General features: G+C 42.1%; 1 protein-coding gene across 1 annotated transcript in view; it reads right to left on the reverse strand.

Moving 5' to 3' along the window:
* Window positions 1-24,750, reverse strand: part of ATP10B (ATPase phospholipid transporting 10B (putative)) — an 81,660-nt gene that overhangs the window by 55,721 nt on the left and 1,189 nt on the right. The window contains exon 2 of the mRNA XM_064279715.1: window positions 9,195-9,399. Within this exon, the coding sequence (XP_064135785.1) occupies window positions 9,195-9,399 (205 nt within the window). The remainder of the gene's footprint in view (window positions 1-9,194; window positions 9,400-24,750) is intronic.

Raw genomic sequence — 24,750 nt, forward strand, 5'->3', positions numbered from 1 at the left:
GTGTGATTTTCTTTCCTTTTATTTATGTGGTGGATTGCTGAATGATTTTCTAATATTGAACCATCCTTGCATCACAAAAAAAAATTTTTTTTTTTTACCTGGTATTAATCCCACTTGGTCATGGTGTATTATTTTTTTTTTGATATGATGCTGAATTCTATTGGCTAGTGTTTTGTTGAGATTTTTTACATCTTTATTCATGAAAGATATTGGTCTGTAATTTTCTTTTTTTTGTGGTGTCTTTGCCTGGTTTTGGTATCAGGGTTTTGCTGGCTTCATAGAGTAAATTTGAAAGTATCCCTTCCATTTCTATGTTCTGAAATAGTTTGAGTAGCATGGTGTAAGCTCCTCTCTGAATGTTTGGTAGAATTCTGCAGTGAAGCCATCTGGGCCAGGACTTTTTTTGAGGGGGATTTAAAAAAAATTACATTTTCAATGTCTTCTCTTGTTGTGGGTCTGTTCAGATTTTCAACTCCAGTTTGTGTCAGTTTGGATAGGTCGTGTATTTCTAGAAAGTTGTCCATTTCCTCTTGGTTTTCAAATTTGTTGGAACAGAATTTTCTGTAGTACTCTCTTGTGATAATTTTTATTTCATTTGGGTCTGCTGTAAGGTCTCTCATTTCATTTCTTATATAGGTTATTCGCATTCTGTCCTGTTTTTCTTTTGTCAATTTGGTGAATGGTTTGTTGATTATGTTGATCCTTTCAAAAAACCAATTTTTGGTTTGATTGATTCTCTCTATTGTTTTTCTATTCTCTATTTCATTTATTTCTGCTCTGATCTTTATTATTTCCTTTCTTCTGGTGGCTGTGGGCTACTTTTGCTGTTCTGTTTCTATTGGTTCAAGTTGTGTAGCTAATGTTTCCGTTTTGTCCCTTTCTTTTTTGATGTGTGCATCTACTGCTGTAAATTGACCTCTGAGCACTGCTTTTGCTGTGTCCCAAAGGTTTTGGTATGCTGTGTTTTCATTCTCGTTTGATTCTAGGAATTTCTTGATTCCATCTTTGATTTCTTTTGTCACCCAGTGGTTTTTAAGCAGCTTGTTATTCAGTTTCCATGTGTTTGACTTTTTCCTTGTTCTTCCTGTGATTAATTTCTACATGGATGGCATTGTGATCAGAGAAGATACTTTGTATTATCTCAATGTTTTGGATTTTGTTGATAGTTGCTTTGTGGCTTAGGATGCTGTATCTATTCTGGAGAATGTTCTAGGTGCATTGGAAAACAATGTGCACTTTGCTTCTGTTGGGTGGAGTGTTATGGATAGGTCTATGAAGTCAAATTGGTTGATTGTGGCCTTAACATCTTGTGTACCTTTGTTGAGTTTCTTTCTAGATATTCTGTCCTTTACTGACAGTGGTGTGAAGTCTCCTACTGTCACTGTGGAACTATCAATTTCTCTTTTCAGTGCCGTTAGAGTTTGTTTTATGTATTTTGGAGCCCTGTCATTGAATGCATAGATATTTATTATGGCATATCTTCATAATGGATTGTTCATTTAATCATTATATAATGCCCTTCTTTGTCTTTTATGGTGGATTTTGTTTTAAAATCTATTTTATCTGAGATTAATATTGCCACTCCTGCTCCTTTTTGGTAACTGTTTGCTTGATATATATAATTTTTTGTTAATAAATTTTTTAAATAAATCTTTGTTTCTAAGGTGTGTCTCTTGTAGACAGCATATTGATGGATCCTGTTTTTTAATCCATTCTGTCATTCTCTGTCTTTTCATGAGTGCATTTAAGCCTTTTATGTTGACTGTGATTACTGATAGGTGTGACTTTATTGCTGTCATTTCGTAATGCTTTTTCACATGGTGCTGACGTTTTCTTTGTTCCTCTTACTCTTCTGTGCTGAATTCCTTTTCTTTGTGAATTTTTTTTTGTTGTTGTTTCATTCATTTTTGTAGATTTCATGTTTACTGAGACTTTATGTTTTGCTTCTTTGTTTTGATGAGCAGGTTTGTTAACTTTCTTTGTGGTTACCTTGAAATTTACTCCTATCTTCCTAAGTTTAAATCAGTCTTTTATTACTTTATAACACCTTGACTTCCTCTCCATTTTAAAGTTCAAACCTACACTGTTTATTCCCTCTTTTATTGTTCTGACGTTACTGTCGTTTATAGATTGATGTCTCTGGTTCCCTGTTGTAAATTTTTTAGTTTTTTTTAATCCTTGAGAGTTCATTATTTAGTTTGGTATTCTATCCTGTGCTTGATCGAGTTCTTTGTTCCTTCATTTGGTACTTAGGTTTCTAGGACTGAAATTTGTATCTCTTTTACTTAGTTTTTCGGGTCTTTGTTGCAGAGAGATGGCATGGTGTTTCTGTCTATAGTGCCATGTTGGCTCTGCCTCTGTTGAAACATCTTAATTGATATTCCATCAATCCCTGGAGCCTTGTTTGGTCTTCTTCCTCCAGTACTGTAGGTTCTTGATTATATGCTACCTCCTGAAATGGTTGAATGTCAACAAATTCTTTTTGGCACAGTGACTCTCTGTATTTCTTCCATCTTCTTTTGATGCTTCTCGTGTTGTTCAATATTTTCCCTGTAGAATCCTTCAATATTGCAACTTGAGGCTTGGATTTTTTCTTCAGTTCTATCAGCTTGAGAAATGGTGAGGGTGTTCTTCCCTTTTGGTTTTCTAACTCCAGGTCTTTGCACATGTCATTATAAAATACTTTAGTTTGTATTCTGGAGCTGCTCTTTGAAATCTTCTGTTCAGCTCTTTTACTTCATCATTTCTTTCATTTGCTTTGGCTACTCTACATTCAAGAGCGAGTTTTGGAGTCTCTTTTTATATTCATTTTGGTCTTTTCTTTCTTTCCTGTCTTTTTAATGACCTCTTGCTTTCTTCATGTATGATGTCCTTGATGTTATTCCACAAATTGTCTGGTTTTAGGTCATTAGTGTTCAACGGGTCAAATCTGTTTTAAGATGGTTACCTAATTCAGGTGCGATATTCTCAAGGTTGTATTTTGGTTCTTGTGGACTTGTTTTAATTTTCTTCACCTTCAGCTTAAATTTGCATATGAGCAATTGATGTTCTGTTCTGAAGTTGGCCCCTGGTGGCTCGCACGTTGTTGTGATGCTGGAAGCTATGCCACCAGTATTTAAAATACCAGCAGGGTCCCCCGTGGTAGACAGGTTTCAGCAGAGCTTCCAGACAAAGACAGATGAGGAAGGAGGAGCTGGTGGTCTAATCTGAAAAAACCTGGCCAGTGAAAACCTTGTGGATGGCAGCAGGACATTGTCTGATGAGCCCCTCAGGTTGGAAGGTGCTCAAAATAGGTCTGGGGAAGAGCTGCCTCCTTGAAATAGAGTTGATCTTATTGACGGTAAAGAGTAAAGCTTTCAGGACTTTCATCTGCTCATGTGTCATGACTCAGAATGAGAAGAAACAGCTGCAAACATCCAATAATAATTGGAACATGGAATGTACAAATTATGAATCTGGGAAAATTGGAATTAATCAAAAATGAAATGGAACACATAACGATCAGTATCCTAGGCATTAATGAGCTGAAATGGATTGGTATTGGCCATTTTGAATCAGGCAATCATATAGTCTACTATGCCAGGAATGACAAATTGAAGAGAAATGGCATTATATTAATTGTCAGAAAGAACGTTTCAAGATCTATCCTGAAGTACAACACTGTCACTGATCAGATAATATCTATATTCCCATGAGGAATTTCAGTTAATATGACCATTATTCAAATTTATGCACCAATGACTAAGGCCAAAGATGAAGAAATTGAAAATATTTACGAACTTCTGCAGCCTGAAACTGATCAAACGTGCAGTCAAGATGCATTCATAATTACTGATGATTGGAATGCAAAAGTTGGAAACAAAGAAGAAGGATCAGTAGTTGGAAAATACGGCCTTGGTGATAGAAATGACACTGGAAATTGAATGATAGAATTTTACAAGACCAAGGACTTATTCATTGCAAATACCTTTTTCAACAGCAAAAATGACAACTGTACACGTGGCCCTCACCATATGGAAAACACGGGAATCAAATAGACTACATCTAGTAGGGTTACCTTGAGCAAATACTTCACTTTGTTCCTCTTTGTCAAATAAGAATAACATAAGTACTAACCTCATAGGGCTTTGTGAGGAGTGAAATGGGATATGGCACATAGTATGTGTTCAATCAAGTTATATCTTGCTATATTATTATTATTGGTGTTTTTGTTATTATTATATATTTTTATGTAGCTGTTATGTCAAAAGGATTCTAGAAATGTGATCTATGCTGAGCATTCAAGAGGTCATCAACAGGTAAAAAGGACTATCATTCTTAAAGGGAATTGGGGACAATCTGTCAGGGACAGGTTCCACTTGAAAATTCCTCAGGAAAGAGGGTTTTTCACTGGTTCTCTGGCAGGGGAGGTGGGAGGATAGGCAGCTACTTCTGTATTATTCAAGCTTCCTCCTCACTGAGCTGGGATGCTGTTGTTGTTGTTAGGTGCCGTCAAGTTCATTTTGACACATAGTAACCTCACGCGGCAGAATAGAACTGCCTCATAGGGTTTCCTAGGTTGTAACCTTTACACATGCAGATTGCCAGGTCTTTCTCCCTCAGCCACTGGGTTGCTTTGAACTGCCTACCTTCTAGTTAGCAGCTGAGCACTTAAGTGTTGCACCACCTGGGCTTCGTAAATGACTGCCTACCCCACCTCAATGCTCATCTTCGAAGCACTTCTTTGTCTAAACATGTTAAAATCAGCATACGCTTTCACTGCGGAGGATGCAGGCTGCTCCTAATTGAGCAAATGGCTTTACAGCACTAACCATCAGTGGGAAACAAGATACTTAAAAGGGAGACTCATTTAAGAATCTTTAATGTGGACAATACGCAGACCTGCACAATTATTACATTAATCAGTGATGCCTCAGGCCAGTGCTTTTCAAACTTGAATGTGCACATGAATCAGCTGGTGATCTTGTTAAAAGGTGGATCCTGGTTCAGTAGGTCTGGGGTGGGGTGTGAGATTCTACATTTTTGACAAGCTCTCAGGTGATGCCAAAGCTACTGGCCCATGGCTCGTACCTGGTATTATAAAGCCCTGGTTGGCTCTGGGAAATGTTCTGACACTCACATCAGTAGGAACCTGGCTGCCACAATTTGGATAATAGATAGGAACATGTTTTATTTGAAATACTAATTGGAAGAATTCATGTCTGATTCTTTGACTTTGGTAACTGTCCCATTTACCAAAACAGATGGCATATTCATTTCACATCTAGAAAATCCTTTTAAATAAGAGGTTTCAGGTATCTGAACATCACCAAAGAGAAAAAAAAAATTGTACAATTTAATGCTGTAATAAAAATCATCTAATCTTCTGTGTAGACCTTGGCATAATCTGAAATTTGGATTCCTTCTCCTTCTCCCCTGGCCCCTTTCTCAGTTGGATGTAGGAATAAATATTTCAAAAACAGGTCAAAATTTTTGTGAATTCAAAGAATGCCCATCATGAGACAAGTTCCAGCTGAAAAAAAAAAGGATCCAAGTTAAATTCTGAGGAAAGGATATTGCAACCAACTCTCAGGAAAACTTGAGAAAAGATCCACAATGTGACAGGAGGAACCAGTACCCAGTTGCCATTGGGTCAATTCGATTCATGAAACCTCATGTGTGTCGGAACAGAACTGTGCTCCATAGGGTTTTCAATGGCTGATTTTTTGGCAGCAGATGGCCAGGCCTTTCTTCTGAGGCACCTTGGGGTGGTGTTGAACCTCTAGCCTTTTGCTTATCAGTTGAGCCTGTCAACCATTTGCACTCCTTGACAGGAGGAAGCACTTTCTTGTTTATAAGCTCATTTGAACCTAGACAGGAAAGGGAAGAATGAACTAAGCCATGAGGAATGTAACTTCTCTGTCACTCCTCAGTGGTTGTGATCATGTCTGTACAGCAATCCCAGTTAATATGTGCCAAATATATTCTATAGGAATGTTAATAAGTATTTGTGCTGAAAAATGATTCTGAGATTAAATAAGTTTGGTGAACTCAGGGCTAAACAAAGGTTAACAGGCCTATAGACTAAGGTCTTTTCAGAGACTTAGTATGTTGCCATACTTTCAAGAGGGGTCTGCTGGGCACAGACTTCTCGAGGGATTTGACCACGGACTATGTTTTTCAAGAGCTATCTCTTGGGATAAGAGTTTGTCAGGCTCAGTCTTGAGAAATGCTGATCTAGGGGAGCAGGACCGGTGTATGTCTTATTGACATTGAATTGACAGAATACCGTCATCTCTTCTCATCCACAACATGGTGGACATGGGCTTGGGTGTACATGTGAATCTCTGAAAAATATCTGTGGTTAGTAAAAACCCTTTCAGTAAGATGAAGATCTTTAACTAATGAAAACCACAAATACATATTATTTAAGATGTTATATTTCCAAACGAACCAGATCTGCTGGTGTTCAAAATCTTCTGTGGGACTATTGGCAAGATTTGCTTTCTCTGTGCCTCAGACTTCTCATCTGTGAAATGGGGACAGTAATGCCCACCTTACCTTAAGAGGTGTAAGAGGACTAAATGAGACAATGCATACAAAAGCACCGGCACGTAGTAAGAAGCCCGTCGATGGTGGTTTTGTTCTCATTATTATTATGACAAATGTCTTTTTGCAAGTGTTTGTAGATGGTACTTTCCTTTGTTGTACAGGCTCTCAAGGAGGTGGTGATAGGTTTCTATCAGGATCATTTGTGGCAACATTTTCAAAATATGCACGCCCAGGGTTCTACTCAGTCCTGATAAATCATGATCTAGTCGTGGTGGGGGAAAGGGAGGAACATATATTTTTAAAGCTTCTCATGTCCTTAAGGTACATCCTAAACCCCTGTCATGTATTTGCAGCAAATCCCAAAGGGGTGGTACCCCATCCACTCCTGTAGTGGTCCTGGGATAAGTTCCTTGGGATAAAAGGTTTCTGTGGTTAAATGTGAAGTCCCTGGGTGGTGCAAATACTCAGGTTGAAGGTTCAACCCAGAGGTGCCTCCAAAGAAAGACCTGGCAACCTACTTCTAAAAAATCAGCCACTGAAAATCCTCCGGAGCACAGTTCTCCTGTGACACACATGGGGTCACCATGAGTTGGAATCGACTTCCTGGCAACTGGGTAACTGGTGGTTGAATGTTTAGAAATACTGCACACTTTTACCTGCCCCCTCCCCTCCTTTGGAATTCACAATGTACATGGGCTTCTTAAAGTATCTGAGAAGTTTTCAGTAGTACACACATTTGAAAGCTAGTAACCTACTGTCTTCTGATCTTATTTGACCTTGAGATATTTCTTTTTCTTGTAACTCTCATTAACAACCCATTTGGGAAATACGATTGTACAGAGTTAGCACGGAGTGCGTTCTATCCATAGTCAGACGTCTTTTTGCACTAAAGACATAAGGCAGTGGCTAGGTAGCAAGAAGCAGCCAAAATTCCTCCTCCTGGCAGACTGAGCTTACTTTTATTCTTTCTGCCACCTGCTAATCATATGTGGAAAGAATACTGAAAATGATAAATAAATGTGTGCTTTCAAATATGCGTCTCTGGGTAAATACAAGGTAACAAAGGGCAGAGGAGATGAGCTATTGTAGGCTTTAAGGGCTGAGACTCTGGAAAAACTGGCTTTGAATTCTGGCTCCAACACTTCCTGGCTCAGTGACAGGGACAAATTACTTAACATCTCATTGCCTCAGTTTTCTTCTGTGTAAAATGGGGACAGCAGTAGTACCTGTCTCATTGGGTAGAACTGCCCCATAGAGTTTCCAAGGAGCACCTGGTGGATTTGAACTGCCGGCCTTTTGGTTAGCAGCCGTAGCACTTAACTACTACGCCACCAGGGTTTCTGGGTTGTTGTGAAGATAAATGAAATAAAAAAAAGATGAAATAATTATGTAAAACTCTTAGTAAGGGCTCAACAAAAGTTTATTATTGTTATAAACCAAAACCAAGCCAAACCCACTGCCACTGAGTTGATTCCGACTCATAGTGACCCTATAGGACAGAGTAGAACTGCCCCATAGAGTTTCCCAGGAGTACCTGGTGGATTCGAACTGTCAGCCTCTTGGTTAGCAGCGGTAGCATTTAACCACTACGCCACCAGGGTTTCCATTATTATTATAGAAATGGAAAAAAGCACTTGAGCAAGGTGAGGAGGGAGAATTAGGAGCTGAAACAGAACAGAGAATCCTGGAAACCTTCAAGTTCAAATTAATTTCCTTCCTTTCACATGCGAATTTGCCTTTCTCCCCTCCTTTTTTTTTTTTTTTTTTTAAATAAATCATCATGCCAAGTACCCTGTGAGAATTCAGGGTTAGAGTTTGAGAGAAATTATTAAATTGGCTAGTCTATGGCACTGGACTGTGAATGACCCTTTCACCGGACTCTTCATTTTAGCCAAATCCCAAACTATCTGACTAATTAATATATAAGAAACCACTTGGCAGCTGCTGCCAAAGAAAAAAAGAAAAGTGGCTGCTTGAAACTCGACAACACTGAAATAACTGCCCAAGAGAGAGTAAAAAATGACTCAGGATTGTGATGAAGACACTTGGGACAGGGAGATTTGTAAGCAAACACAAGTTTCAGGGCTCCCAGAACTTTTTTTAAAAAAAACTATGATATTGAACAGACTAGAAAGTTCCAGAGTGCTTTGCATATAATAAGGCTAAGACTTCAGTTTTACACAGTCATACACATACTCATTGGCACACGTGTGTATATTATGTATTTCTTATTGTGAATTATGGTCAAAAATTTGAAAGCTTCTGCTCAAGAGGGCAGGCCACAAGGCTGTGAGTCCCAAAGCAGATTGTTATTGCTGGTCTAGAATGACTGTGTGAACTTTGACCAGGTCCTACCCTGCCGTTTTCAAACACTCGGGTGACTTGGTGAATGTGGCAAGGACAACAATGGAGAGAAAACTCAGAGACAAAGCCCCATTTAGGAACTCTGAGGCCTTTAGCAACTTACTTAAATTTTCTTAGCCTCAGTTTCCTCACCTGTAATATGGGGATAATCTCAGAGGGTTCCTGGGAAGGTTAAATATATGTAAAGTGACTGGGAAAAAGAGCCACCCACTACTTTCTCCTTCACCCACTGGGTTGAAGCGAAGTGGCTTTCTTCTTCCGTTTGTCCTCCCCACTGATGACCTTAGAAAGAGCCTTACCCGCTGGGAGAAGCCCTTCACGACACGCCTCTGTTTGAGGTTTGTCTCTCCATCCAAGTTGGCGGTTTCCAGGTGGCAGATCCCGCTGGGGTCAGAGGAAAAGAGGAGGAGGATGTCTGCTGGGATGATCTCGTTGCATCGCATTTGGATGAAGTCTCCCACGCACACGTCCTTCCAGCGCTTCTGCACGTAGCTCTGCTCTTTTCTTGGGTGGGAGAAGGACAGGGGTCAGAGTGAGCTTTAAGGTTCCTCAGAAAATCAGTGGGTGAACATGTATCTAAATATTTCCCTAGTCAGCCTATCTGGAGACTACTCTGTTTTCTCCCTTGCCCGAAATGACCACCATAATCATCTCTCCAGAGAAGCTGGGCATGATCTGTGTTGTTGTAAGCTGTTCTGGAGTCAACTCATGGCTAGCCCATGTACAACAGGATTAGACTGTTGTGATCCATAGTGTTTTCAATGGCTGATTTTTCAGAGGTAGTTTGCCAGGCCTTTCTTCCGAGGTGTCTCTGGTGGACTTGAACCTGCTGTAACCATTTGCAACACCCAGTGACTCTGTCGTGTTAATACAGTACCCTTGGTATACATAATTTACCAGCATAGCCAGGTATCACCATAGATAATAGGGTTGAGAGGAAGTGGGATATAGGAGAGTTTGCTTGCAATTACAGGGAGGAGAGTGGCAGTAGGAAAGGTAAGGATACAGGCCATTGTCTAGTAAGATCTGGAGCTGTGCTGAAATAGAAAACTCTGGGCAGTCGGGGAGTACAGGAGGAAAGCACCAGGAACTTTGATAGGTGGGACTCACAGTAATTACAGAACCAGAGAACTAAAGAAATGGGAGGAAATTATTTCACTTTATCTTACTATCCTATTTATCAAGCTCTGGCAATAACAGTGGCAGCAACAATTGGCAAAAATTTAGCATTTCTAACATGCCAAGCAGTTATTAATTAATATTTCATTTACTTGCATAAAAACCCAGTGGGGTAGATATTATCATATCCATTTCATAAACGAGGAAACTGAGGGTCAAAGAAAACTTCCCTAAGGTCTCACAAAAACAGAGCTGAATCCTGAGCCCAGGTCAGTTGGACCCTGACTCCAAAGCCCACAGTTTTCACTCCTCTGATATCCTGCCACCTCCAAAACACTGCCTTTTCTCCTCTCAGGTGGCATCCCTGCCTCAGTTTTTTCAACTCTGGTAAAAGAACTCACTACTTCCCAAGACAATACATTTCATTTCCAAAGAGCTCTCATTTCAGCAAGTCTCCTTTCTGCTCAGCAAAATACTTAACTGGTTCTTCTCTCTTAGGCAAATATGATCTATTCCATCTTCCACCATTCTTTAACTATTTTAAGGTATTCATCATATTTCCCATGAAGACTTTTGGATTCTCCAAGTGAAATTTAACTTTTCAGTTGTCCTTAATCATTCCTTGTGTAACACAGTTCCAAGTTCTTTCCCTGGAGGAGTTGTCTCTTCCATCTAAGGCAGCATTTGGCAATGCCCCTCTTTACATCTGGAATCCAGAACCCAAGCAGTATTCCACATTTGGTCTTTACTAACTGAGCTGGTTGCCTGCGAGCCCAGCCAGGCCTAGAACGGTAGGCTCTCCTGTGCTGTTTTTCTCCACTGATGCTGAGTCCCTCTGGGCATGTGCTTGTTGCTGTTTCTGTTGGAATCTGAGCGTTGCTGCCTGGGCAACAAATCCACTCTTCAGCAAGAAAGAACGTGACTAGAATTCCATTTTTCTCCTTTAACCTCACGAAAGTCCCTGAAGAAGACGAGGAGTTTGGTCTCTTCCCCGCTTCCGTGGGGCCTTCTGGAGAAGCCCAGACAAACCTTCCTAGGACCCTATATTTCTGCCCGTCAAAGATCCCCCAGAGGGTTCCCTCAGCCCCCTGCAAGGAAGGTGCTTCCATTTGGAGGGCCAAGGAAAAATCTGATCAACATCTATAAAATAATCAGGGGCAATAGAATTGAGGAACAGCCATGCAAATCAAAAGAACCACAGGGTTCTCCAGAAGTGCCAGCGGCTTTGGGGAGTGCAATGCAGCAGCGACTGGCTCAATCAACCCATGAGTAAGATCATCAAAATGGCTCCTGAGGTCACTTCTGAGTATTTGGGGGGCCAATGTGTCTGTAGCAGTTTAGAAATAATTCTTCCTTAAATGGAAAAGCATATAACAATTTCCAGAGCACTTTTCCAATACACTAGCTCATTCTGTCCTTCAGCTCTGCCCATGTCATTTTGTAAACACATTTGTCTGTTTGTTTATTCATGTGGTTAGTGTGGCTATCCCTTCACCAGGAGTGTGGCTCTTACTGCCAGACTCTTCATGGTCTCTCTGCTGACCAGTGGGAGACTCATTTTTCTCTCCAGAGCAGCCCCAGTAACTCCTGTTAAACACCCAAGTATAAGGTTACTGAAAGGAATCAAAATGGTCCACTCTCTCTGTGGGAAAAGCAACCTCATGAGGCGAAGGAGGAATTGGCTTTCTCTATTGTTTTTTTTCCCTCCCTTTTTCTTTTTGAAAGAGTGCTTAAAAAAAAAAAAAAAAAGGACTCTTAAATATTACAGCAAATTGTTCTAAGAAACAAAATCTGTCACTCGTCTGCACTTTTCCTTTCTTTGACTTCTATGTTCCAGTGGACAATGGCATACTGGGGATGCTGGGGTATTGGTTATAATCTTAGCATTCTACCTAGCATTTGAAATTTGATTAGGAGACCCCCCTTGGCCCTGAGCAATATCCTGATTGCTAACATGTCCAGAGCAGCCTGATTCAAAAGGAGGTTTGCAAATGCTAGTTGAGATTGCTGCATATATAAAAAAAAGGCAAGGCCAACACACTTTTACTCATACCCATTGAATCTCATTTTTCTTCATTCTAATAAAGGATTTCACTGCTTATTGTAGGATGTGGGTTGTTAAGCTGATGGAAGATGGAGAGTTGCGGAGATGAGCTTATGGTACATACATTTTCTGAACAGTCACCCCAGTCTCTGTTTCCTAGAGTGTTGTCCATTCCCATTACAGTCGTGGGCATCACAAGGTCAATGCAGCCACCCAAGAAGCAGAAGTCAGACAAGTCTGTCTTCTTTGAAGTACTCCTTAGATTCCAGGAGATATTAGTTGTATTGGTAAAAATTGCCTCTGTCTTTTTCTTAGAAGTAATTTTCTATGTTGTGTTGAAGGAACATTCCTAGAAATGGTTGTACGTTTAGCCTTTCTAAGACAGAGCTCACCTACCCCTGGGGTTGAGCTTTTCAGACAGAGGCACATTTTGCCCAACAACATGTGGGATGGACATGATTTTGTAGTGTTAGTTTTACAAAGAGATTTTTGTGGAGGGGGTGACATGGTTTAGTAATTTAACTGGTACATAACCAGAATGTTCCTTAGAAGCAAGGATAGCAAGACTTTGGCTTCCTAACTTTGGAGACATCATCAGGAAAGACCAATCACCAGAAAAAGGCATCATGGTTGGTAAGGTAGAGGGTCAGCAAAAACCTGGGAAACCCTCACTGAGATGGATTGATGCAATATCCACAGCAATGGCCTAAAAATACCAGTGATTATAAAGACGGCACAGGACTGGGTAACGTTTTGTTCTCCTGTACGTGGGGCCACCATGAGTTGGAACCAACTTGAGGGCAACTAACAACAACAACAATCTGAAGATTATAATAACCAAAACATAGTTACGTTACAGGATCAGAGGCAAATGTTTTAGAATTTTAAGAATAAACAAATGTGACATCAAGGACATTTCCTTCTTGCGTGGGGCCACTCTGTGCTGGTCCCTGATCACTTGGGGCCTACTTTGTCTCCTCAAGTGTCAGAAGCAAGTCTGTGGAAAAGTCATGACCGCACAGCCCAAGGGGGTCCAGCTGGGGAGGCGACGAAAGGCCTAATCCAGATGAAGCGGAAAAAGCAGAGTGCCTTGCACTGGGTGACACCCAGATGTGGCCAGGAGCCACTTGTGGAAGTCATTCCCTCATTAATCCAGCACTTTTGGAACAGCTGCCCCAGGTGGACGTGTCCACGTGCTCTTGATCAGTCCCTGCTCAGTGAATCTACACCTGGGAATTGACTGCTGTTTTAATTCCATGCAATGTTTGCTGCCATTTAAAAATAAGACAAATCAACGTGGCTTGGGACTAAGACTCCATCTGGCAGATTCTGCCTGAGAAGAAATTAAGTGGTGCGGCGCTAAACAGCTTTCTGAGAGGAGATAGGGCTTATTAAGCAGTAAATAAACAGCAAGAGATGTTTGTAATCAACTGGATGCCATGGGGAAGCAGGTGAACGTGGAAAATGAAGGGACAGAGGATGCTTAAGACTCCATTTCTCAAGTATCTGGGTCTCATTGAAAAGGTTTCAGGAAGCAGGAGTCGAGGGAATTTTCCAGAGGGATTGGTTATCTTTTGGGACTTAAAAATAGAACGATGAACTGACCTCGGCTGTCCTTCAGGAAGCTTGAGCCCCAGGCTCAGAGTGAAAGGGGAAAGCCAGGAAGAACGAGTGCCTATAGGAATCAAGACCAAGGTTGAATGAATCCCGGCTTCACTACTTAGTGCTAGCTGTGTTACCTTGGACAAGTGAGTTAATCTCTTAAACCTGCCTGTTGGAGGTAATATTTGCACTTTCCTCAGAGGGTTGTTGAAAGGAACGGTGACAATGTCTGTGTAAGGAACTGAGCTCAGAGTTTTGCATAGTAAGAACTCAGTACCTACAAGCTTCTTTCATGATGATGATGAGGACCTTGATAATGATGATTGTTATAGCAGAGGCTAACCATCACTCAACATGTCCAAAGCATGTGAGATGTAGCCTTGCCATCCTTGCTTCTAAGGAGTATTCTGGTTGTACTTCTTCCAAACAGATTTTTTCACTCTTTTGGCAGTACATGGGATATTCACTATTCTTCGCCAACACCACAACTCAAAGGCATCAGTTCTTCTTTGATGTTCCTTATTCATTGTCCAACTTTCACATGCATATGAGGCAATTGAAAACACCAACACCATGGCTTGGATCAGGTGCACCTTGGTCTTGAAGGAGGGACCAGTCCCTGGAGAAGGACATCATGCTTGGTAAAGTAGAGGGTCAGTGAAAAACAGGAAGACCCTCAACGAGATAGACTAACACAGTGGTTGCAACAACGGGCTCAGACATAACAATGATTGTGAGGATGATGCAGGACTGGGCAGTGTTTCGTTCTGTTGTACATACAGTCGCTATGAGTTGGAACCGACTTGACAGCACCTAACGACAACCACCACCACCAACATTCTGCAGGCTCCAGTTTTTTTTTTTTTTTTTTCTTGTTGTTGTTCATGCTATTGGGGCATCTATTTTATGCCCATGATTATATTCCTTGGCTTGGGCCCAGGCACACAATACCCTGCAAACAGAAGGGACTCTAAAACATCCAAACCTTTTCTTAAGTCCAGTAAAGAGGGACCCAGGCTCAGAAGATTGGCTACTGAGGGCTCTGGAGCCTGGCTGCTGGGACAAACTCCTTCTTTAACATCTGAACTGGAGGGGATTTGATAGATCTCCATTTTCAGGTGAGGAAACCCAGGCTCAGAGAAGGGGAGTGACCTGACTAAGGTGCACAGCAACAAAGCTTGGCCAGGAACCTCTGTTACTTCCATGGCTGCAAGGAGCAGAGCCAAGGGCCCCTGGCTAGTTCAGGAATACTTGTAATACCCAAACATTTGGACAATGGTGTAAAAGGTTAGAGGTTTGAGTCCACCCAGAGGTGCCTTGAAAGAAAGATCTGGTGATCTGTTTCTGAGAAATCAGCTATTGAACACTGTATGGAGCATAGTTTGACACACATGAGGTTGCCATGAGTTGGAATCAATTCAATGGCAACGGGTTTTTTTTTTTTTTTTGTATTGAGGTAGAGGCAGTATCATAGAGTGGTTAAGAGCTTTGGAGTCAGGTGAACTGGATTTGAAACCTGAAACTATCTCTTACATGTACTTGAACACACTACTTCACCTCTTTGACCCTTAGTTTTTTCATCTAATGGGACAAATGAAATCTATTTTACAGGTTGTAGTGACAGCTAGGGAGATAACATATGTAAAGTGCTTAGTAACCTCATAGCAAATGGCATTTACTGCTGTTACTATTATCATACTTATTACTAACTTCAGCCAAATAGGATCACTGCTTGTGGAGACTGTCAAATACAGACTGCCATAGTTGTCTATTTTCATGAGCTGATAGGAATGATGTATGGGATTTTCTGAGCTGAAGGAGGAGGCTGGCAAGAGGGAATAGGAGTTTAAAAGGAGAAAGGACAGTATACCCTCAGTCCCCAACCTGACCCCAGGACATGGAACAGAAGCAGAGGACTTACATAAAAGACAGCCCAGGCCTGGGGCAAAGGGCAATGAGTGCCCTGTGTTCTCCCCACCTCACTATTCATTGTCCCCTGCACCCTTCTGTCCACTGCAGATCATGGTGGGACTGGGGCACAGTGGGCTTTAGGCTTGGAAGACTCAGGAAAGCCCCACAGGGGACAGCTGAGGCCAGAGGAGGAGAAGACCAGGAGCCCTGGCTTGGCAGGAAATGTTGGGGGACATGAGTGATATCCATTCTACCTTAGGATGACCAGGTATATCTGGGGGCTTTGTGGATTAGGGTGGAAGGACTGAAGTCCCAAATCAGCAGTTAGGCTAAGCTCCACTGTCATTGGGACATATGTATTAATGTGACCTCATTAAGCAACCAGAGGCGGGGAAGACCTGGAGAATTTGGGTCACATCTGTATAGTATAATCCTTCAGGGCGTGGGGAGGATGTGAAGCCCCAGTTCTGGTGGTAGCCCACTCCCTGACCTCTGTGACTGTGTGGTTGCCACATACAGAAAGCAGAACTGAGCACAGAATGGCCTCAAGCAGTGATGGCCCTGTAAACACCGGCTTCAAGGGCACGGAATTCACAGGTGTAAAAAGGGCAAGGTCAATGTCATAGTTATGGAGAAGAAGTTTAGGGGCATTCAAGGGCATGGGATGTTAAAGAATGCCCTCACTCTAACATCTGCAGATCTAAATCTCACCTTTCTCTTTTGACTCCTGGGGCACTGAGCACCAATGGTGCTTTTCTTGTTGCCGTGGCCCCTTGCTTACTAGGGTTCTGTTCCCTAACTATTTCATGTGTCTTCTATTTTCATCTATGTTATAAGTTTCTTGAAAGTTAGGTCTTATATTTCTCTACTCCTCTGGCACATGGGGAGTGTTCAGTAAATATTTACTAATTCTTTGTAGATTTTTCTTGAACATGAGGCAAGAGAAGGTAAGCTTTTCCTAACCTGTAGGCATTTTAACATCTGATTATTTCTCTTTGCTTTTTTTTTTTTTTTATGGACTACCCAGTACAAGCTTCTAGTAATAATGCGATATTATATTATTGGCAAGGAGCCCTAGGTGATGCAAATGGTTAACATGCTTGGCTCTTAGTTGAAAGGTTGATAGTTTGAGTCCACCCAGAGATACCTCTGAAGAAAGGCTTGGCAATCTACTTCTGAAAAGTCAACCACTGAAAACCCTAAGGAGCACAGTTCTACTCTGACATACATGGGGTCACCATGAGTTGGAATAGACTTGATGGCAACAGGTATTAGCTTATATTTATTGAGCCCAGCACATTTCCTGCATTACGCACCATTTAACTGCCTGATAAAGAAATAACTTTTATCATAAGTATTATTATCCCTATTTCATAGATGAGGAAACTGAGGCTCAAAAAGGTTATGTAACTTACATGAAGTCACATAGGTAATTTTGGCCTTTTGGTCATTTGTCCCTTAGATAATGTGTGTGTGTGTGTGTGTGTACGTGTCCTAGGACGCATGAGTGACAGCCATGGGGACTTCATGGCAATGTCATCTCTTGTTTCTACCTGGGAGTGAGGTACCAAAGCAGTGGAAGCCTCCAAAGTTGGTGACATAAACATAACAGGCTTGTTGAGAATAAGAGTCTCACCTTTTGGAACTGTGAGCGCCTTAATGGCAAAACAGAGGCTGTAAATCCTCACCAATTGAAATACAAATCATGCCTGTTGACATGAGAGCACAGCTTCAGGGACACCTGAATTCTTGTTTATGACTCTTCTACTCACTGAGTTTTGGGGAAGACCTACCACATCCTATCCTGAAACGACAGGCTTAATTGGCCCAAATGGTTTATGGCCTTCTGTGAGCTCAGGGCGAGGTAGTGGGAGTAACGTGGGCACTTCCAAAATTTATGCTTCAAAGAGGAGCCTGGTTGGCAGATGCCAAACGCAGAGCAAAGGCCTGAGGGCTGGACAGAACGTTCCGCTGATCTATAAACTCCAGCTGGGGGCATTTTTCATAGACACACTCTAAATGACACTGTATGTTTCTCTGTTGGCTACATTTTTCAGATTCTTCCCTCAGGTCCATTTTTGCTATGTTACTAGAGCTTGGAGTCAAATTCTATGGCTAGAGATTTTGTCTTCTCTCATGCATTTCCAAACTCCAGCCAAATGATCTTTCTTTCTTCCTCCATTTGGGTCAAGCTCATGGAGACACCTGGCTGTCAAGGTTACAGAACTCTCCTTAGCAGTATTTTTGCTAATATGTTCTGACTCATTACCAAATGCCAGGCAGATGCTAAGCATTTTACATGCATTATTTCATTTAAAAGAAGCTTAGGTGGTACAACGATTAAGCCCTTGGTTGCTAACCAAAAGGCTGGCAGTTTGAACCTATCTTTAGTAGCTCTGCAGAAGAAGGGTCTGGTGATCAGCCTAGAAAACCCTATGGGGCGATTCTCCTCTGTCACATGATGTCGTTACGAGTTGAAAGGCACACATTATTTCATTTAGTACCTGCAGCAATCCCAGGATGTAGTTTTGGGATGACGATGGGTTTTTGACAGTACTTTGATGTTAGAGTGGTCCTGGCAAAGCCTAAATTCTGCCCTGCAAATCACCTCACTTCCTTGTGGGTTTCCCAGAAAACTTATTTATAGGAAATAACAGTAGAATGGGGACCAAATAACTGCTTTATTAATAGCTGCACCTGTATGATATTCTAAGGCACATACTATGCCAGAAGTTAGGTTGGAACAAGGGGCTTAGCCCCTGGGCCAGGTGGGGCCACCTAACATCCCCTGAATCTAAATCTTGTTATAGGCCTGCTCAGCTTTGCTGTGGAAAGGGAGGGGGAGAAAGAGGACCAGGGGTGAGAGGGCTCCCAAATTCAGATTTAAAAATTCTGCCAATAGAATAAAAGAGAACATGAGAAAGAGCAAGTGGAAGTTTCTGCTTTTAAAACATTGAAGCCCTGTCCACCCGGAAAAATGGGGCCCAGTGAATCTTCTCAGCTTCTACCAATTGAATATGCAACTCCTCCCTTATATGTGTGGGGAATGTAGTCAGAAAGATAAAGGCTCAGGCTGGGCCTGCCATCAGTTCAGGTGGCTGAAGCCTGAATAATTTGGAGTTGAAGTGACTGCAAATTAAAAAAAAAAAAAAAATTTAAACTCTACTTACGTTGCAGACACTGAACTAAGCAGTTTATAAAGATTATCTTATTCAAGTCACATGACCCTGAGAGACAGGTGCTAGTATTATCCCGTTTTACAGATGTTGAAATGGAGGCACAAGCAATCAAGTAAGTACGTATTGCCACATTTAGTAAGTGGCAGCTCTGAGACAATCCCAGGTCTGATGCCAAAGCCCTTGATTTCAAGCATCCATTAAGATGCCAGGTTTTAAATATCTTTGTAGAGGCTGCTGTACTGTAATAGCTTGTTTCACTGGCTCCTTTTTCTAAAAGTCCTTTTACATGTCATCTTCACATCTTTTCACAAAATACACCATAAAGAGATTATGACCACTATTCAAAGGTGACAGAAATGGGACCCTGGCTGTTTAAGTGGGTTCCTTTAGGTCGCGTGGTTAATTAGGACCCCAGCTACCTCATTCTCAGGGGCAGTGGGTTAAATAGTGGTCCCCCCAACATTATAAGTCTGAGTTCTAACCCCCAAAACGTGTGTCTGTGACCTTAGTTGGAAAAAGCGTCTTTGCAAATGTAATTAAGTTAAGGATCTCCAGATGAGATCATCCTGGATTTAGGGTGGACCCTAAATCCAATGACAAGTGTTCTTATAAGAGAAAGGAGAGGGAAATGTAAGACCCAGGCAAACAAAGGAGGCGGCCATGTGGAGACAGAAGCAGAGGTTGGAGTCACAGAGCTACAAGTCAAGCAACAGCAAGGATTGCTGGCAGCCACCAGAAGCTAAGAGAGAGAGGCATGGAAGTTTTCTCCTTCAGAGCCTCCAGAAGGAACCAACCCTGCCTACACCTTGATTTGGACCTTTGGCTTGCAGAACTGTGAGAGAATGCATTCTGTTTTTTTTAAGCCAGCCAGTTAGTGGTAATTTGTTATGGCAGCTCTAGGAAACTAATACAGTGGGCTTTGCAATGGACAGACTGGTATGAAAGGCAACTAAGATGCAAATAAAAACAGGTTGCAGGCCAGGCACCTTTCCTCCCCAGCAGAGCTTACCAATACTGAGAGATGAGGACTTCTGGGCCAGGCTGTCAGAAAACCAGCCCCTTTGCTGGAGCAGCTGGAATTACTTTTGCGTTCTAGCAGCCACCTGGCTTACAGAAGGGAGACTCCACATCTTGGTCAAGAAGTGTCAGATACGTGAAAATTCTAATCTGCCATTCTTCTCCTAAATTTCAGAACTTTTCTGGTCCTGATCTTTCTGATATCCACATAAGGCACACATATAACCTCTAAGTGGACACACGAACAGGTGGTGAACTGAAACGTGTCCCCTCTGTCTGGCTGGATGCTGCTCACCCTTCGAGGTCCTCCTGACATGTTGCCTCTTCCAGGAAGGCTTCCTATAGCCTTGATCTTTCTTGCAGACACATGGGTCACTACGTCCTCCACATAACTGCCTCCACTTGTACATAGGCTACCAAAGCGCCTGGGACATTGGAACTGTTTACAAGCTCCTCATGACCCCTGGACACCAAGCCCCTAGAGTCACACAGGGCCTACCAGGGTGTTACACTCACTTTACATCCAGAATTAATATTCTCTGAGCAGATGAAGAAGCAAGTGTCTGGCTGCTGAAATTCTGGAAGTCTTTTGCTTCATTACAATACAGGGACAAAAATCATCCTGGATTCCCTCAGCTCACCCTCCTCCTTTCTTCCTACAAGTTTTCTGAATACAAATAAAAAATTACTAAGCTGGGCATAAAAATACAAATCTCTTGCTGGGCATGGTTTCTAGATTCATTAAACTGAGCCCTGGGAGAAAGTAAGCTAATACAATTCTGCAGCTAATCTCTCCCCGAAGTCATTCCGTAAATCTGATTAATGGGGAACCTTTAGACCACAAGCACAGTTGCCGTATTAAAATAAAAATGCTCTAACAGGATTGTAATTCTGTTAACAAGGCTTCGGCTGTTTGCAAAAAGATATGCTCCCACAAGTCTGGGTGGGATGATGCATGGCATTAGGTTGGGAGCAAAGTTCTAAGGACCCACGTATTCAATTGGACAAAAATGAGAAAAGAAAAAAAGGGTATCAGTTTCTCAAACGTTTGAATCCGAGACAAAATGGATAGAGCCAGTGCTGGAGGTATAAGCTTTTATGTTGTTGCTCAGAGAAAAGAAATGCTCTCTCAGATCTTGTATTCTTGGCCTGACATCCCATCGTGCATTATCAATATGTGGAAGATAGAAATATCTTTTAGCATCCATCAGTTAAGATGATAACTAACACTTATCTAGAGTTTGCTAGCTTCCCATTCTAGGGGGATCTTTTATAGAATCAGTCCACTTCTGAGTTGGAAGGACTTTAGGGATAGATGGTAGAGAATGCTCAATGTGGATAAAAAAAAAAAGCAATTCACAGGGTCTAGACTGAAAAATATTTTAACATGATAGTGCTGAAGACATGGAGGTGGCCTCCCCAACCTCTGTTCTCTCTTCTCTAGGTAACGATTTCAATTTTCATTTGGATCTTCCACCTTCCCTGTATAGCCTGTATGCTGTGGGTGGGACTTAAGGCTCAGTTATAGCCTCATAGCGTAATCTTACCTTTTACCCTGCCCATAGGGATTGGTTCAGAGATGGGCATGCAGCCCACTGGGGGCCATTGAGATGTGAGGAAGGTCTGAGAGTAAGTTTCCTTGACCTTCCAAGAGGGTTTCTGGAAGTACCTTTCTTTCTCACTTGGGGGTTATCACATATTGATGTGAGGTCTGGTGCTGCTGCAGCCATCTCATTACCATGAGGAAAGTTCATCTAAGATGACATAGAAGGGAACTGAATGAAAAGGATCACCAGGAGTTAAATCTAGAAGACCAGTTTAACCGGATCTGATTGTCTGCCCACCTCAGAACGTTTTTAGTGACTTAAGCCAAAAAAGCCCTTTATTTAAATCTGTTTGAGTTGAGGTTTCTGCTGCTTGCAGCAGAGAACATCCCACCTGATACAGTTGAGTTAAACAGAATCGAGTAGGATGTTCACATTGGGTCATCCCAGAACCTTTATTATATTAATGTGCATTGTTAGGCTCAGAGAAGCATCAAGCATGTAATATTTCCCAGATTTATTTGGCTGTGTGTTCTGTTCTTTCATAGTGTATCTAGTCCAACTGCCAAGTTTTCCAAAAGTGGAAACTGAGATCCCAAGATTTAAATGACTTTTTCAAGCTGTTAATAGTTAGTCACTGATTTGTGCTTAGAGGGTATCTTCCAGGCCTACATTCTCACCTGAAGGTCACACGCCCTCTCTACCCAAAGAAGTTCCCTCACTGAGAACAGATCTCAAAAGAAGAACCTAATCATTCTTTTTCAGAGACCCCAGATTCCTAGGATACTAGAAAACAAAGTTTATAAAATGGGGACTCCCAGGCAAGATAAGAACGTTGGGTCAAATAAAATAGGTGGTGAAAATATTTGAAAAAATCATGCCAGGTTATTTCACATGAAAATATTAATTTACAGCCCTCCCAATAAACCTCAGATAATCTGGCAATGCTAGGACTATATTGCCACACGATAACAAAAAGCTGGAGCTGAGTGACCAGCTCAGCTTTCTGGGGTGAAGGCATAAGATCCCTGGTTTTCCACAGTCCCCACTGCACCCTATTGCACCCCAACACTGATACACAGTGTCAATTGCCATTTATCACTACACAAACGATGCTTTTCTTTTTTAATCCAGCCATTTCATTCAATTACCTGCCTGGTCCCTTTAGTTACACTTTAAAAAGGTAAAATTCCCCAAACAAAAATATTAATAAGCATTAAAAAACATTTCCAAGGTCCAGCAAGCTGTCAGTAACACTGAGTTAATTAGTGTTGATAAGTTACTGTGTACCTTCTCTTAGTCCTTCATGTGCTATGAGTTAGGAGAGCCGGTATACATTTTTTGGCCATGAACTTTTTTTTTTCTCCCAGAGACCATCTCTTTGTCATTAAGGTCCTTGGGTGGCACAAACAATTTGTGCTTGACTTCTAACCAAAAGCTGTCAGTTCTAGTCTACCCAGCAGTGCTGTGGAAGAAAGGCCTGGTGATCTACTTCTATAAGATTATAGCCATTGAAAATCATATGGCCTTCAGCTCCACTCTGACATACATGAGATTGCCATGAGTTGGAATCAACTCGAAGGCAATGGGTTTGGTTTTTGGTTTGTCTCTTTAAATACACTTTGGGAAATACTGTCATAAATCCCCTTATGTTCCTCCCTACCAGGGAGCTGGTAAACTAATGCCTCCTTTTTCTAAGATCATTATCAACTCGGTTTTCGGATGTTCCCAGGAAGCTATTTTGGGAATAGAATAACAGTCGGACCTAGAGGAGGCCAGCACCCAGCACAGGTGAGTCCATGGTCTGACCAACTCTGAGATTATCCCCAAGAACAGGCCCAGGGGCTGAGGATTTCTGGCAGAGCAGGGAGGGCAGGACCAGACTCATGGCGGCCCCTGTGCTTTCTTCCCCAAGGAGCCAGCATCCTAGTTCACCGCTGTACATCTTCTGAGGGAGGGGGGAGACAAAAAGGTGGAAAACAGAAGGTGATGGGGTGGATTGGCCTCAAAGCAAAAACACTGCTTTCTTAAAAACAGCCTCTTCAAAGAATGGCCTCACACCTCAGCAATTCTTTTTCTTCTGTTTATAATTTCCTTACCAAAGGTGAAGGGTGACTAAACCTCACCTGTAGGTGTCCAGTGTGCTCGAGACAGTCCAGACAATTACCAGCTGCGGACTCACGGTGACCCATGTGTGCCAGGGGAGAACTGTGCTCCACAGGGTTTTCAAGGGCTGATTTTTGGGAAGTGTGATCACCAGGCCTTTCCCTTAAGGCACCTCTGGGTAGACTTGAATGCCAATCTTGTGGTTAGCCACCGAGCAGAGCACGTTAACTGTTTGCACCACCCAGGGAGAGTTAGATCTAGCTAAAACACAAACAAATAAACAAAGCCCCCAAAACAAAACAAAGGAAACAGGTTTATTCTTTCAGATGCACAATTGTTGCCCTCCAAGCAAAGAGGCCAGAAGCCCGTCTGATTCCAAGGATCAACATGGAGTTTATCTTAGGGACTCTCTGGAGAAAAAGCTCTTGTGTTAAACAGCCTCCTTGGAACGTTCCCTTGGCTACAACTTTCCAAGTGGACTTTGGATCATAAACCCTTTAGTTGGCCAGTGTCAAGGCGTTTCCTTTTTATTTCCCTGGGGAAGAGAACTGCTCTTTAGAAGCAAAAATCAGTTGCCGTTGAGTCAGCTTTGACTCATGGTGACCCTGTGTGTCAGAGTAGAACTGTGCTCCACAGGGTTTTCAATGGTTGATTTTTCAGAAGTTAGATTGCGAGGCCTTTGAGGCACCTCTGGGTGGATTTGAATCTCCAATGTTTCAGTTAGCAAATAACTGCAGTAACTGTTTTCACCACCCAGGGACTCCCCTTAGAAGTACAAACCAAACCCAAACCCAGTGCTGTCAAGTCGATTCTGATTCCGACTCACAGCGACCCTAGAGGACAGAGTAGAACTGCCCCATAAGGTTTCCAAGGAGCACCTGGTGGATTTGAACTGCTGACCCTTATGGTTAGCAGCCGTAGCACTTAACCACTATGCCACCAGGGTTTCCCCTTAGAAGTAGGCAGTCCCTAAATGGCTATTGTGTACCACACAAAGCAAGCTCTTTCATTCAAACAATGACCAGAGCACCTGCGGAACTTTTGTGAAATTGTGGTGGATAAAGCCAGAGGGCATGAGCCAGGCCTGTGGTGCTCCTTGAGAGAGCTGAACATTTCCTTACTTGGCCAGGAGTCAAGCCCTTATCTGCTGTGAGCCAATCATCTAAGGCTGCTAACTGCTAGCACAGAAAACATGTTTTGTCACAGTAACCTCTCCTTTGGAAGTCCAGACTTGGCTATCATGCTTCTTTCGGGGCCACACAACTTGTCACAAAGTTGAGACACACTATAACTCTTTCTCATTTATTGAATGAAAACATGCCCTTTCTCTAAT

This window comes from Loxodonta africana, chromosome 2, assembly GCF_030014295.1.
Source record: "Loxodonta africana isolate mLoxAfr1 chromosome 2, mLoxAfr1.hap2, whole genome shotgun sequence".
In the NCBI taxonomy this organism is placed as follows: domain Eukaryota; kingdom Metazoa; phylum Chordata; class Mammalia; order Proboscidea; family Elephantidae; genus Loxodonta; species Loxodonta africana.